Below are 17500 nucleotides of genomic sequence, written 5' to 3' on the forward strand. Positions count from 1 at the left end.
TCTGCGTAAGTGGTGGAGGTATCTTCATCTTCTTTTTGCTCTCTCATGTCTCTCTGTCCTCTCTTTTTTTTCTCTCTCTCTCTCTCTTCTTTCCTCTCTCTCTCTCTCTCTCTCTCTGTCTCTCTCCTCTGTCTCTCTGTCTCTCTCTCTCTCTCTTCTCTCTCCTCTGTCTCTCTTTTTCTCTCTCTCTCTCCTCCTCTCTCTCTCGTCTCTCTCTCTCTCTCTGTCTCTCTCTCTGTCTCTCTCTCTGTCTCTCTTTTCTCTCTCTGTCTCTCTTTTCTCTCTGTCTCTCTTTCTCTCTCTGTCTCTCCTTTTCTCTCTGTCTCTCTTTTTCTCTCTCTCGTCTCTCTTTTTCTCTCTCTCTCTGTATCTCTCTCTCTTCTCTCTGTCTCTCTCTTCTGACTGTCTCTCTCTCTCTGTCTCTGTCTCTCTCTCTCTCTCTCTCTCTGTCTCTCTTTTTCTCTCTGTCTCTCTTTTCGTCTCTCTCTCTCTCTGTATCTCTTCTCTCTCTTCTCTCTGTCTCTCTCTCATGTCTGTCTCTCTCTCTCTGTCTCTGTCTCTCTCTCTGTTTTTCTCTCTCTCTCTCTGTCTCTCTCTCTCTCTCTCTCTGTGTCTCTCCTCTGTTTCTCTCTCTCCTCTCTCTGTCTCTCTTTTTTTCTCTCTGTCTCTCTTTTTCTCTCTCTCTCTCTGTATCTCTCTCTCTCTCTCTGTCTCTCTCTCTGTCTGTCTCTCTCTCTCTGTCTCTGTCTCTCTCTCTGTTTTTCTCTCTCTCTCTGTCTCTCTCTCTCTCTCTCTTCTGTGTCTCTCTCTCTGTCTCTGTCTCTCTCTCTCTCTCTCTCTCTGTCTCAGGAGTAATGAGTAAAACATAGTTAGAAAATAAACTACCACTCCCAGGGTGCATTTCAGCAGGAAACATCCAGTCACTTGCAGTCCTGACGGAGCGTTCTGACTGGCCTCATCTCCACGGCAACGACAGCCGAGGCTCATGGTAATGTAGTGTTTAGACCCAGCATACCAAAATAACTTAATTAAACCAGTAAACTAACAACAACGTTTGCTCCTTAAAACTCTGACTGTGCTTTTAACACAGAATAACAGAAGAGAAGAAAACAGGCAGCTGTTAGAAACCTTTTTATTAGTGTAATGCATTTAATCTCCAAAAAGAATGATTCAGTTCATCGATGAGACAGTTTTACAGTGATTGGGCTCCACATAGAGTATATGACATGCAGTTAAGGAAAAAACAGCATAAGAACTCATATTTTACATTCTTCACCTCTGCACCCTGAAATGTTTTCACCCTGAATTAAAAGAGAGAACTCTAATAAATCTGTTCCCTTCTGGTGTTTGTCCCTTTTTCATCCTGGAACTGTTCCTAATTTCTCATCAGAGGAGGAGGAGGAGGATGAAGGTCAGATCATCAGCAAACCTGCCAAACTAAAGGGATCGCTGCCGGGCGTTACCCCCGGTCACGAGTGGCGGGGGCTACGTCCTTCACCTCTCACACCTTTTCACTTCACTGTGCCTGACGGCGGGTGATTCTTCAGATGCCATAACCGTCGATAGTGTAACGTTTCTACGTCATCTAGTGCAAAAGCCACGAAGACTGGAATGTTTCAGAGAGTAGTTCTCCTCACAGCTAACGAGCGCCCACCACCGGAGGGGAAGTAAACGTGGTGACGAGACGAGCTTCTTAACGCTAACGCTAACTTCACTGGCAGGAATCAGCAGGGCAGTTACAACAATATTCAAACGTACGTAAAAATGTTACGAAAACTCGAATGTTATGACATCGTCAGAGGAAAGTCCAGCCCCGTTGGGATGAACGGTGAAGTTTAAAGGAAAGATTTTACTCTGAAATGTTCTCTCCATCTCAGACGCTCGTTGCATTTCGTAAAGAAGAAGTAAACATTAGTGGCGTGTTGCTCGCTGTATAAACCCCTTTGTGCTGATAGACATGAGAAATATCACCAAACCTGATGGACACTCTGTGTTTTAGGAGATGAAGCCTGTTTCTCACTTGTCTGAATGTTTCTGGGCTCCTGACAACAGAAGATGCTTTGAATAATCCAGTTTCTTTAGCTCGAGGCTACGGCCACACTAATGACAGACCGAGCGACGCCTCCTGCAGCTAATAAACCGTCTGAGCAAACGACGGACGGACGGACGGACGGACGGGCTCATTGATGGGGGTTGGCAAGCTAACGTCTAGATAAGATCCAATCAGGAAAAAAGTCTCCATTCCCTCCCGTCTGGACTAGTTGGGGGTCTCAGAGGTCTGTTCTGTTAACAGGTGTTAACAGTGTGGATGTAGTCATCCGGCAGTGGAGCCTCTGAGCTCAGACGGTTTGGAGGAACACCAGCCAGGATGTGATGTTCTTCTACGGTACTGTCTTTGAGGCCTTCCATGTTTCATGTCGCTCGCTCACGCACGTCTACGTCTGTTAGGAAAACATACCGTTTGGGGATTCCATGTAAAATAACCCTTAATGTTTGTGACCCCGCCGCCTGCTTTTACCCTCCGTCAGCTCCACCTCTGAGCTCCACAAACACAACGCTCCGCACTGAAGCGTCTCATGCAGCCAGAATGAGGTAAAAGAAGAACACTTCACACCAGGACGGCACGGATGTGACTGATGAGTTACCACCACGTTACTCACACACACACGACACGGTAATAGCCCTTTTCAAAGGCAGTCCACTGCTGTGACGCCTCGAGACGAGTCCCGCTCAGAGACTATTTTACATACACAGGATGTATGGCTGTAGTTTCCGTGAAGGGCTCGTGAATTAAGCCTAGTCCAGGGTTTACGTCCCCGATTCCCCCCCCAGGAGAAACGGGCCGCGAGTAAACTTAATCCACAAGCTGTAGGTGAAACTGGTCTAGTGCAGGAGGAACTACGGGAATCCCTGCGTTAATGGATTCAATCAAAGAAATCCAGGTGATCCTCCTCAGACGACTCAAAGAAAGCACTGAAGGTTCCTTCATGAGCAACGACTGCGTCCAGATCAACTCTCTGCAGGTCGGCCTCTCAGACGGAGACATGAATGTAGTTATCAAAGAAAGGAAACACTCTAGTTACAGTGTCACTTCTTTTTTTTTAATTGCACGTCCCCCTTTTGAAAAGCCTTCAGTTAAACTCGATGTCTTCAGGTCGTGATCACAAAGGCTCATCGGTTAGTTTGAGGATCAGCTGGTTAGTTTAAAGTGAACCTGAGCTGCTCCTTAAACTAGTCTGGATTAAAGCTGGAGACACACTGACAGCTGCTTCGTGAGTCCTGCGTCTGTTATTAACGCCTTGTGATGCGATAGGGGGCAGGGTCGGGGCAGTATGGGGGCGTGACAGGGGCAGAAAGTTCACAGTTACCACAGAGACAAACACGTCCGTCAGAGTAAGTGGAGACTCTGAGCTGTGCGGTGCCCTCTAGTGGACCCCTCCAGTAGCACACAGAGCACAGGGCAGGACACTGGACGGGAACCACTGCTATATATCTCCAGCCTAATGTCGTCACATATCTGGTATGAGCTCACTTCTGACCTAAAAGCCCCCGTGTGATCACGTCCTGAAGCCCCCCCCCCCACCGGCCGTCTGTCTGGATCCAACGCACAGATTCTGTTGCCTGGAGACTCCCACAGAAACAGGACAGTGTCTATGCTTCCTCTCTTGACATTTGGTGTGTTCTCTTCTCTACCTAACAGTTGCATGCTCCACATTTGAAAGGAATGTGTTCAGTATTTTTTAGACGCGGCTCAGCTGGGGGGCTGCCCCGGCGTCTGCCTGTGCACAGAACAGTCAAAGACACATTTACGTCGTGTGAACCAGGACTATATGGATCAACGACATGGCGTCACGTCACAGACACGTAGACAGACACACACACACACACACACAGGAACACACACACTTACAGTACACATGTAGTACACTGAGACACTTAGAACAATGGCTTCTCTTTTCTACACACGTCCTCTTTGTGTATACGTCGGTATCGTGTTTAAAGATACAGGAATGGGAAGGAATTACAAACACATATGCAAATATCTGCTATTTTTTTTACAGAAAACAAACATGAGACAGGTAACTTTCAATGTTTAAATATTCTCTTTTTATCGTTTTAAGTAATTATTGCAATCTAAACAATATGGCTTTGTCTAGTGAAAAGTCCTATCTGAGCTAGAAAATGAGAAGAAAGGAAAATGATTTCATAGTGCTCATGATAACTTCATTATCAGTCGTGTTCATCCTCAACGTTACTGTAAGTGTATTCTTCATACACCGTCACATCACTAACCACTGAGAAGCCACCGGGTCGTTTAGGAATAACCAGCATGCTCGTTTTAAATGTCCATATAATAAGGTAGTTTCACTAAATAGAGATCGTTTCCATTTACAGAACATCTACTTCACCGCTATACGACAGATCACTACGACGCTTTGTTGGATTAAGAGATGCAGGATGCAGAATAAACTACGTGAGCTTCTACTGCAGCCAGTGAGAAGCAACAGCCCACAGGCCACTTTATCAGGCTCGGTCAACACGGGATCTAGTTTTATTCGTTCGGTAAAATACTTCAGAGCGTCACTTTAGTCTGGCCGTGGTCTTTGGGATGCATGCACACGCTCCCGCTGCAGCCGCAATAAGAACCAGGCAGGTCGGCATGCACGTCTCCGTCCGGGCGGTGCGACAAGAAATAGAAGGATAGTTCGGTCTCACCAGCATTTCTTTGGTCTCAATGGTGATGAGCTTCAATCAAGGTAAACTTATGTGTTAAAAGACGAGGGGGGGGGGGGGGGGTCAGCTCAACTGGAATGTGTTCAATAAAGTGATTCACAAAACCAACAAGTAAAAAAGGCCGAGCGCTTCGATCAAAACACAAAATATGAACAAACAGTTTGAATTCAGTCAAGAGCTTCATGCAGAACCCACTTTATCAAAGAAATGACAACATGAACAGTAGCAGCGACCCCCCCCCCCCCCCCCCGTTTCCAAGCGGTCAGTGCTCTGATTGTCTGTGAGGACCACCCCCCCAAAATAAAGACATTTCTGAACAAAGCAGCAGTGGTTTGGTTCTGGAAATGGGACTCAAACAAGGGGAAAGTGTCTGTTTGGTTCTATGAGTGAAACCTTGAGCTCAGTAGCTGATGTGAGGGGGGGGGCTTGTTAGTGAAATGATCAAAATGTGCCCCCCCCCCCGTGTGTACTCACAGATCTGAATTCTTTTCTAAGGAGATGAAGCCAAACGTGATGCCCTGTAGGCTCCTCAGGTTCGCCTGGTGAGACAGGCAGCAGGATGGAAACACCTTTGCTTTGGGGAGGAGGCGCTCACACCTGACGCCCCCCCACAAACAGCCAAATAAAATCTATTCAGATATTCTTGTACTGAGCTCTTAATTTTTCCTAGTGCAGCGCGGTGGCGGTCTGACTAGCTGACAGGCGTCGAGCGTCCGGTTTTACAGGAAAATGAACCTTTTTCTTCAGCAGACTTTGTTGGAAGCTTGTTGGTACCAGCGACTGTCTAAACGGTTCTGTGGACTGTCAGGCCTTTAAAACTCTCATGTTGTCTCGTGAACACGTGCCAACAACTGCACACCTTAGAATTCCTCTGCTGGAGGAGATGATATGAAGGCACATGTCCTAAAAACTCAAATGCTGATTATTTTAATATAAAGACCTCTACCAGGTTCATAAAAGTAGAAAACACCCACTGAAGGAAACACAACATGCTCCATCTACTGGAAAACATGGTGGCCGAAGCAACAGGACCGAAGCGTCCGCTGTCCTTCGTTAAGGGAATACTGCTCTCCAATCAAAGCGTCTGATTTGAATCTGAGTAGAAATAACAACCAGAACAGGACAAAAACCTTTGTAGTCGTTAGAAATGTGCTGAGCGGCAGCTGGAGGGAAATAAAAAGGGACGAATGACGTCGAGGAGTAGAAAAGAAGAAAGGAAAAGATTTCTAGAAAGGCAGTGTGTAGCCTCTAACAGTTTGGCAAGAACCCCGCCCCCCCACCCCCAAATCCGTTTGCTCCTGACGACCTCTACATGCCACACATCTACGCTCCACCCCCGCCTCCCTTGCCCCGCGGCCTGGCCCCCGGAGGAGCTGCTCCTTTACTTCTTGAACATGTCCTGTAGAGGTCCGGGCAGGAACTTGAGGACGGTGTCGAGGATGCTCTCTTCGTCCTCTTCATCGTCGTCTCCACACCCCCGCGGGATCGCCTTCTTGGGGCGGGTCAGGGAGCCCTCACAGGCCTGCTCCATGGCCGCCTTCTCCTCCGCCTCCTTCTCCTCCTTCTTCTTCAGGCCGTACTGGACAGAGACAAGACAACTAAACATGACAACTAAACAAGACAACTAAACAAGACAACTAAACATGACAACTAAACAAGACAACTAAACATGACAACTAAACATGGTAACTAAACATGGCAACTAAACATGGTAACTAAACATGGCAACTAAACATGGTAACTAAACATGGTAACTAAACATGGTAACTAAACATGGCAACTAAACATGACAACTAAACATGGTAACTTAACATGACAACTAAACATGGTAACTAAACATGACAACTAAACATGGTAACTAAACATGGTAACTAAACATGACAACTAAACATGACAACTAAACATGGTAACTAAACATGACAACTAAACATGGTAACTAAACATGGTAACTAAACATGGTAACTAAACATGACAACTAAACATGACAACTAAACATGGTAACTAAACATGGTAACTAAACAAGACAACTAAACATGGTAACTAAACATGGTAACTAAACATGATAACTAAACATGACAACTAAACATGACAACTAAACATGGTAACTAAACATGACAACTAAACATGACAACTAAACATGGTAACTAAACAAGACAACTAAACAAGACAACTAAACATGACAACTAAACATGGTAACTAAACATGACAACTAAACATGGTAACTAAACATGGTAACTAAACATGACAACTAAACAAGACAACTAAACATGACAACTAAACATGGTAACTAAACATGACAACTAAACATGACAACTAAACAAGACAACTAAACATGACAACTAAACATGGTAACTAAACATGACAACTAAACATGACAACTAAACATGGTAACTAAACATGACAACTAAACATGGTAACTAAACATGGTAACTAAACATGACAACTAAACAAGACAACTAAACATGACAACTAAACATGGTAACTAAACATGACAACTTAACATGACAACTAAACATGGTAACTAAACATGACAACTAAACATGACAACTAAACATGGTAACTAAACATGACAACTAAACATGACAACTAAACATGATAACTAAACATGTCAACTAAACATGACAACTAAACATGACAACTAAACATGGTAACTAAATATGACAACTAAACATGACAACTAAACATGACAACTAGACATGGTAACTAAACATGTCAACTAAACATGACAACTAGACATGACAACTAGACATGACAACTAAATATGACAACTAAACATGACAACTAAACATGACAACTAGACATGGTAACTAAACATGTCAACTAAACATGACAACTAAACATGATAACTAAACATGACAACTAAACATGACAACTAAACATGACAACTAGACATGGTAACTAAACATGTCAACTAAACATGACAACTAAACATGACAACTAAACATGGTAACTAAACATGACAACTAAACATGACAACTAAACATGACAACTAAACATGACAACTAGACATGGTAACTAAACATGTCAACTAAACATGACAACTAAACATGATAACTAAACATGACAACTAAACATGACAACTAAACATGATAACTAAACATGTCAACTAAACATGGTAACTAAACATGACAACTAGACATGACAACTAAACATGACAACTAAACATGACAACTAAACATGTCAACTAAACATGGTAACTAAACATGTCAACTAAACATGACAACTAAACATGTCAACTAAACATGGTAACTAAACATGACAACTAAACATGACAACTAAACATGACAACTAAACATGTCAACTAAACATGGTAACTAAACATGTCAACTAAACATGACAACTAAACATGACAACTAGACATGGTAACTAAACATGACAACTAAACATGACAACTAAACATGACAACTAAACATGTCAACTAAACATGACAACTAAACATGGTAACTAAACATGACAACTAAACATGACAACTAAACATGACAACTAGACATGGTAACTAAACATGGTAACTAAACATGACAACTAAACATGGTAACTAAACATGACAACTAAACATGACAACTAGACATGGTAACTAAACATGTCAACTAAACATGACAACTAAACATGATAACTAAACATGACAACTAAACATGACAACTAAACATGACAACTAGACATGGTAACTAAACATGTCAACTAAACATGACAACTAAACATGGTAACTAAACATGACAACTAAACATGACAACTAAACATGACAACTAAACATGACAACTAGACATGGTAACTAAACATGTCAACTAAACATGACAACTAAACATGATAACTAAACATGACAACTAAACATGACAACTAAACATGATAACTAAACATGTCAACTAAACATGACAACTAAACATGGTAACTAAACATGACAACTAAACATGACAACTAAACATGACAACTAGACATGGTAACTAAACATGTCAACTAAACATGACAACTAAACATGGTAACTAAACATGACAACTAAACATGACAACTAAACATGACAACTAAACATGACAACTAGACATGATAACTAAACATGGTAACTAAACAGGACAACTGAACATGGTAACTAAGCATGGTAACTAAACAGGACAACTAAACATGGCAACTAAACAGGACAACTAAACACGATAATTAAACACGGTAACTAACCTTACTAACTAAACATGGTAACTAAACATGGTAACTAAACACGATAATTAAACACGGTAACTAACCTTACTAACTAAACATGGTAACTAAACACGATAACTAAACTTACTAACTAAACATGGTAACTAAACACAAAGTGGTTTGATGTGCTGGACATCGGCCCCAGCTGAGTCCTGGATTCTCCTTTAGCGTAACGCTTCAAAGATAATCAATAACGATATCAGCATCTTGTTGTTCCATAACCGCTGACCATGAGGGTTCCTTCAGTCTGTTTAACCCTGGTCCCATCTATACACACCCTGGTGTCTGAGTGACTGGTAGGTAGTAAAAGTGTTGGAACTGGTCCAGTAGATCACCTCAGCCAGCAGCTGTTATATCGCTCTCTTCAAACACACCAGACTCCATCGACAAAAACAGGAAAAAAACACTGTCATTTAAGCTCACAGAACACAGGAGCTGCTGGTTTAACTCCTGTGACTGATGTTTTAACATGTTAATTCAGCTCTGATTTAACATGTTAAAACATCAAAGTCACACATTAACACAAACACACTGATTGATGGAGCCAGCAGCAGACCAGCAACTCCTGAGTCCTGTTCTCTAAAATCCCTGTTTTAGTGAATGTAGTCTGGTGTGTGTGCTGTTTGTGGTTAAACCAAAAGGATCTTCCAGGTCTCTCTCTGTAGGGATCCTTTCCATGATGCTGTCACACACTTAGAATAACACTCTGAGCCTGTCAGTGGATCAAACAAGCTCTTTTAGTGGACCTACTGTGATCAGGTGCAGTTGTCCCAAAGGATCACGTTGCAGCCATAGCAGCCCGTTTGGTGGCTGCTGGCTGAGGTGATCTACTGGACCAGTTCCAACACTTTTACTACCTACCAGTCACTCAGACACCAGGATGTGGACAGAGAGGATCATGGGTAGAAACAGGGGAGATACTCTTTAACTCACCTGCAAAATGAAGGATGAGGATGCTGTGTCTTCTGCTGTAGGTAGTTGTTCTTTACTCTGACCTGTGACCCCCCCAGGCTGCGGGTGTCTGCAGAGTTTCCTACCTTGTCCCTGATGGTCTGCCGTACTTTTTCCCTCTCGGCCTCCATGCGGGCGTGTTTGGCCTTCCTCTCCTCCTCCTGCTGCCTCAGCGCCTCCTGCCGCTCCTCCTCCTTCTTGGCTGCATCCGGGTCCTTCTCCTCCTCCCCCCCCAGCATCTTCCCCATGTCTTTGGTGGCCCCTGCACAGGAAGGAGAAGCAGATATCAGAGGTAAACAGGGCTGCTCAACAAGAACACGCGCAGGCCGACACCCACGTCCGTCTGTCGCGGTCAGCGACGGAGCCTCAGCGTTGGCCGTCGGAGGGATTATGTGGCGGCGCCCCGAGGATCCTCGAGGCGTCTCAGAGAAGAGCGGCCAGCTGGAGGGGCTTCAGAGGGCCTTCAGAGGGCCAGAGACACGTCCGTCCGTCTGGTGTCGGCCATCTGTCAGCACCACCTCCAGCCCCCCCACTCTAACCACACCTGAGTTACTCATCTACTACCAATATTTACTAAAGTACCTTTCTTCTCAAATGAAGAATGAATTTCTCCACTGAGTACTTTTACCTTTAATACTTTAACTACATCGTCCTGATTGTACTCGCATACAGTTTCACTGCAGTACTTTTACTAGGACCAGAGTACTTCTACAGTGTGGTATCAGTACTTTTACTAGGACCAGAGTACTTCTACAGTGTGGTATCAGTACTTTTACTGCAGTAAGGGATGTGAATACTACAGTCAGTAATCACAGGTTATTGTAGCATGTGTTGTATTCCTCAGTAATACCACTGGGGGGTAGTAGTAGTATTAGTACTGTAGTAGTATCAGTACTGTAGTAGTATCAGTACTGTAGTAGTACTGTAGTAGTATCAGTACTGTAGTAGTAGTACTGTAGTAGTACTGTAGTAGTATCAGTACTATAGTAGTACTGTAGTAGTATCAGTACTGTAGTAGTACTGTAGTAGTACTGTAGTATCAGTACTGTAGTAGTACTGTAGTAGTATCAGTACTGTAGTAGTACTGTAGTAGTACTGTAGTATCAGTACTGTAGTAGTACTGTAGTAGTACTGTAGTATCAGTACTGTAGTAGTACTGTAGTATCAGTACTGGACCAGCTGTCTCTCTCCACCTGTTAATCTAATGACTGAACAGGATCTGGTTGTTCTGGAGCTCCTGCTGCTGTTGGCAGAGCTGCTGTCAGGTATCACACACACACACACACACACACACACACACACACACACACACACACTATCTTACACACACACACACACACACACAAGCTGTCCTCACAAAACTCTGAAACCCCATTTAGATTCAAAGCTTTGGTGTCTGGTGGTTTTTATTATTCTTGTAACTGTTCCTTTAATTGATGACTGTGCAGCTGTCAGTGCTTCCTGTAATCTGATTGGATGGAAGTCAATGAGGAAATGAGCCGACTTCTCTCCTGATTTATCAGCTCAGGGTTCTGCTCTCAGTCTCTAGTTTACTGTCTCCTTCAACACAGCAGGACGTTCATGTGTGGGGGGGGGTCAATCAGACCAATGATTGATGACCAATCAGAGGAGGGTCCTGACTGAACCTGACCAATCAGAGGAGGGTCCTGACTGAACCTGACCAATCAGAGGAGGGTCCTGACTGAACCTGACCAATCAGAGGAGGGTCCTGACTGAACCTGACCAATCAGAGGAGGGTCCTGACTGAACCTGACCAATCAGAGGAGGGTCCTGTCTGAACCTGACCAATCAGAGGAGGGTCCTGACTGAACCTGACCAAACAGAGGTGTTCTATGTGGAATGAACGTCATTTCTGGCTCCAAAAAAACTAAGATGGCGACACCTGTAATACTGAACTCGAGGCTTGAAAGTGGCGTCCACAAACGGACAGGTGAAGTCGCTGTGAGGTCACCGTGGCCACGCCCTCTTCTCTCCAGTCTGCTCTTCCTTTCAGCGCCACCAGCAGGCTAAACACTTCCTGTCCCACTCTTTCATCTCACTGACTCGCCTCCACAGAAGTGAACGTTACTTTTGGAGGCAGGAGGTCAGTAGACGTTAATGCCCCCCCCCCCCCCCGCGGTGTATCGTGGTCATTTACTGTTAATAAAAAGCTGAATTACTGCCCCTTTAAGGAGCCGGGGGGAACATTTGTGAGAGAGCGGAGTAAATCACTGGGAGGAGATGAGGCTGTTCACACCATGTGGTTCCCCCTCAGGTCCCTGGACCCCCGGGGGGGCCGTCCTGGCTCTCTGCAGCACACTCATACAGCGGCCCTAATGGCCCCCCAGCGCTGTGTGGTGGCAGCAGACCTGACGGTGACAAATTAGCACTCAGCTGGTGGGGGGGGGCTCTCTGGTGAGTCAGGTTAAGGTCAGACTGTTCGCTGTGTGTGCTTCACTACGTCAAAACACACAAACACAGAACATATGGACACACACACACACACTATGCAGGCTGTGGGGGGGCAGACATGATCTGCTCACTACTACTAGGATCCAGTGGGCCTTCAGCAGTGCTCCGTCTGAATCAATCCACCCCTCAAGAACTATATTATGGTTATAAAAACCATCTTATGATGCAGAAATACAGTCTAAAGAGCTGTTGCACCGCAGACAGATAACTCCTGTAGCCGGGGGTGAACAGGTCTCCTTCTACTGCAGCTACACACATAAAAACATCAATAATAACCTCATAAACTTACAATATTATTTAGGAAAATAGCAACATTTTACTCCCCAAAAATTCAGATCATTTGTAAACAAAATCCTTTCCTCAGAAACAGTTCACTTACTCTGTCGTACAGATTATCCGTGCGCTTCAGTTCCATCAAGAAGTCCTTTTCTATCCAATCAACGGGTCTGAATACGGTGACGTAGCCGTAGAGGGTCCTGGTGACACCAACTCAACATCTGATCGCTTGAAGCAACAGTTTCATGGACATTTATTTTGTGTTAGAGGGCCTGCAGAACGGATTGTGAAGGCCTTCGGGCAGACTTCTTTGTCTTTGACCCTGCCTGGCAACAAATGATGGCTGAAATGTGATTGGTTAAATGCTTTAATATAAAAATACATGTCTGGAAGCAGCACAACCATCGGAAAAGCATTCATGGACAAAATGTAATGTAATGTAATTTTGTTTAGGCCAGCAGAGAAGGCCTTGCAGGCCCTGACAGCCCACCACTGCTAGGATCTGTTCAGGTGCTGTGATGTTCACTAACTGCTCAGCTTCGCTTTGTTTTAGCTCCTGTCTCTTTAAGACCCCCACAGTCTGCTCTGATTGGTCAGCTCCCGCAGGCCCGAGCAGGCCCCGCCCACCAACCTCCACATCAGCTCAGGGGAAACATGACCCCCCCCAGGAAGGGCACCATGCTGTATAATGACAACAATGGAGTCCATCATGTGACTTTGGTGGCAGCAGCTCCTGTGTTCTGAGGTAAAATCAGTGTTTTTGTGAATGGAGTCTGGTGTGTCTGTAAGTCATGACAAAGCCATTGCAGCCTGTTTGGTGTCTGCTGGCTGAGGTGATCTACTGGACCAGTTCCAACACTTTTACTACCTACCAGTCACTCAGACACCAGGATGTGGACACAGAGGAGCAGGGGGAGAAACAGTGGAGTGCTCCTTTATAACCACTGCCGGGTCATTTACTAGGGGTGGGGGGGTTGAAAAATGGAGCTCATTTAAATAATGGATGACCTTCATCATCTAATTCATCACCATCACCTAATAAGTCACGGGAGGAAATCTGAGGTTTGGGCCTCGTAGCTCCACCACTGGACCCCCCCAGGTTCCGTTCAGAGTCTCTGGTCAAATCGACTGAGTGACTTCCTGTCACTGCACCTTCCTCGCCTGCTCATCATCATCACGCCTGCACAGGAAATGAAAGAGGGAGGCGGACCTGCCCGGTGTGGTCTGGTCACGCTGATCCTTCACAGATTATCGTACCGCCATCTTTCCTACGAGCTTCTTTATGAGAAAAGGTCTCGTGTTCCTGTTTGATATCCTGGTGGAGGCCGAACAAACAAAACTGGGAACAACACAAATGTTTCAGCGGCACAGAGTCGATTCTGATCTCCTTCGTAATTTTAAGAATAATGGAGAGATGGAACAGATCACCTCACCTTTGTGCTCGAGGACACACAAGAGACAGAAACACACTCAGGAGGATTTAAGATGTGAAACAGTCTAATAGAGTTTCCTCCTCCGTCTGTTCTCCAGCAGACTCTTCTCATTATTTTAGGCCGTGGTGGCACCAGACATGAAGTAAATCTACAGACTGCCCCTTTAAGACACACAAAGTCGGCCTCTGAATGAGCTTCCACATTTCAGATGGTCAGAGGTTTTAACGGCCAGCGGTCACGACAGCGTTCAGGCGCTCAGGTTAATGTGAGTCAATGTGTGTAGTTCACCATCTTCTGCCATCGTTGTAACAAACGTGAAGCGACCGTACCTGCTGCTGTGACATTTAGGATGTTAGCGTGTGTGTGTGTGTGTGTGTGTGTTCACTGAGGTCACCCTCTGCTTCCTGGACGTCCTCGACTGATTCATCACACGTGGAAACTGATGAATCCAATTTCTAATTAAACAGCCTCCGAAAACACTGAGTGGCCTGCGGCTGAGATCAATACGCCAGTCTGGACCAATCAGACGCTCAGGAGGCAACATTACCGAGGCCAGCGTGTGTGTGTGAGTGTGTGCGAGTGTGTGTGTGTGTGTGTGTGTATGTGTGTGTGTGTGTGTGTGTGTGTGTGCGTGTGTGTGTGTGTGTGTGTGTGTGTGTGGATCCTGAGGTTCAGATCTTCAGCATCAGCTAAATAAATGTGATTTAATGCAAAAACAGTCACTTTCAGACCAAACGTGTATAAAATAAGAAGCATCAGTTAATCCTGAAATAAGTGAATGGATCTTGTTCTGGTCTATTTAGTGGAAGTAGATGTTAAAAATCAATAAACCAGCAGTTTAAACTGTTTCCCTCAGTTTTGCCTCTCAGGCTACATGCAGGCTCTCCACATGACATCACTTCCTGTGTCCTCTCGTGTGTTACTTGTCCTCTTTTTGGTCCTTTAAACACATAATGATTGATTACATGCAGATGCAGAAGCTGCTGCACAGCTTTCAGCCATATCACATGATCTTCTGTCACCTGCTGATGAGGACCATGTGATGTGATTGAAAGCTCCACTTACTAATTTAACTGTGGAGGTCGATATTTGGCTCAAATGGAGCTTTTTTTCTTCTTATTTCCATGTTAATTAATATTTACAGACGTGTAGAAAAGGGGAACACAAATACATTCAGAATCAATTTGATTGATCGCACACAAGTCATTTGTATGCATGAGAAACGCTGCAGGTGATTTTAGACACGCCCACCTGAACGCAGCGCCCCCATTGGCTGGAGTCCACCTCATCTGGAAATGGTCTTGTTCCCCCAGGACTGAAACCTCATCTGTGAGTGTGTGTGTGTGTGTGTGAGTGTGTGTGTGTGTGTGTGTGTGTGTGTGTGTGTGTGTGTGTGTGAGTGTGTGTGTGTGAGTGTGTGTATGTGTGTGTGTGTGTGTGTGTGTGTGTGTGTGTGTGTGTGTGTGTGTGTGTGAGTGTGTGTGAGTGTGAGTGTGTGTGAGTGTGTGTGTGTGTGTGTGTGTGTGTGTCAGCCAGCTGCGTCCCAGTAAAATAAATGGCAGCCTGTTCCAGGAGAAAAGGTCACAGCACTGGACGGGAGGTAAATTACTACTCTACAGTCTGAAGGATGGAGGGATGGAGGGATGGAGGGGTGGATGGAGGGATGGAGGGATGAACTACTGTAGGACATGGATGGAGACTCTGGGATGAAGGGATGAAAGAACAGGGATATTTAGAGAAGAAATGCTAATGAGCTAATCTGCAGAGAAGAACAGACAGACAGAGAAATGGAAAGATGGAGGGAGCTGAAGGAGGAAGATGGAGCAGAGTTAAGTCTAACAAGGCTGTGGAAGAGAGGGATGAGTGGATTAGAAAAGGAGGAGGATGGATGATGGATGGATGGATGAATGACAGACAGAGATTAGCACAGCGAGCTAACCATGAAATAGAGAAATACAGAAATGTAGCTTTGCAAAGCAGAATTTAAAGAACACTGAAACATCCCAGAGGATCATTAACATGAGATGAGATGAGATATAAGATATGATGAGATGAAGTGAGATGAAGTGAGATGAAGTGAGATGCTCCTGTATTAGTCCCACGATGGGGGTCAGTTCGTCTCACTCTGGTTTCTGATATTTCAGCGACACAAAGAAGAAGCAGGCTGTCATAGAGGAGGAGAGGAGGTCTGAGAGAGAAAGATGGTGGAGCATAGAGAGAGAGAGAGAGAGAGAGAGAAGGGGAAGAGAGGATGGAGGAATTGATGGAATGAAAACTGAGAGGGAGAAATGAGGAAGGGGGGATGTGAGATAGACGAGGAGGAGGAGGAGGAGGAGGAGGAGGAGGAAGATGGGGGCAGGCTGAGCTATAAAGGAATAAATCTCGTTTCATTCCGGCTGCTGGTCACTGAGCTGATGAGACTAGATGAGAGGGCTGATTTAAGGAGACACTGACCTCTGGCCCCCGGGGGCCTCACACTCACAGGAGCACTCACAGAGCCTTTTAATGTTGCTCTTACTGAAGGAGCCAGAGGACGAGTGATCGGGGGGGTTCTTCTGAGAGAACACCATGTACCACATTATCCCGAGGAAGAGTCACCGTCCTTCATCAGGCTTCAGCCCGTCTGGTGGCTGGTTTCAGGAGTAAAGGAGAACTAAAGCTCAGCCCATGGCGTCCTCTCTCTGTGGGGGGCCAACATGAACCCCTGCACTCTTTAAATGAGGAGTTTTGGTGGATGTGCTGCTAAAGAACAAATCTACAGGAAGGAGGTCGTGTGTCTGGGACCTGGTCACATGATCAGTTCCACCTTTGTTCACATGACACCACAGAGAGGAGGTCACCAGAGGACGGCTGAACCATCGCTTTTTAAACACACTGTGGGACAGACGTCAGGTGTCACCGTCACTTTGTCACCACCTTTGGTGTCTGACACGATACACGAGACACACTGACCCAGCGTTAGCATCCGTCAGGTGGAGGTGGAGACTAGACTGAGTACGAAGGTTTCATCGTTCTGAGACAAACACTGAGTGTATTTCTATGAAAATGGAGATTATAGAGAACCACTGAAGCGCCGACAGGTCGGAGGTGTGTGCGCGCAGCAGCTCAGCTACTCACCACCTAAAGCTTGTTTCATCACAAAATCCATGATTCCTGCTGATTGGTCTAGTAGTTCTTCTCAAAGAGCCGTGAGCACGTAGGATCCGTCTCACCGTCCCTCTCTGATGCTGAGCGTCCTCGCGGCGTCGTCTGGACCTGACGGAGAGGAAACGAGCAGGTTTAGACACACTGATACGTGTTCATTAAGAAAGAGACGACTGTCGGGACAGACACCAAACCCAGAGACAGACCCCCGCCGGCTCAGCCTGTGTTAAAACAACAGATAATGACATCTCCTTAACTCTCTGAGCCCTGTGACAGGAATCCCATCAAGGGAGGCACGTCGATCA

General features: G+C 45.3%; 1 protein-coding gene across 1 annotated transcript; it reads right to left on the reverse strand.

Annotated features, from left to right (window-relative positions):
- Positions 1–6115: 6115 nt before the first annotated feature.
- cplx2b (complexin 2b) lies at positions 6116–16630 on the reverse strand. Its single transcript, XM_070836434.1, has 3 exons — positions 16546–16630; positions 9957–10132; positions 6116–6313 (listed from the first exon to the last, which is right to left on the reverse strand). The coding sequence occupies exons 1-3, from the start codon at positions 16628–16630 to the stop codon at positions 6116–6118; spliced, it is 459 nt and encodes a 152-aa protein (XP_070692535.1).
- Between the last annotated feature and the right edge of the window lie 870 nt (positions 16631–17500).

Source organism: Pempheris klunzingeri, chromosome 9 (assembly GCF_042242105.1).
Source record: "Pempheris klunzingeri isolate RE-2024b chromosome 9, fPemKlu1.hap1, whole genome shotgun sequence".
Taxonomy (NCBI): domain Eukaryota; kingdom Metazoa; phylum Chordata; class Actinopteri; order Acropomatiformes; family Pempheridae; genus Pempheris; species Pempheris klunzingeri.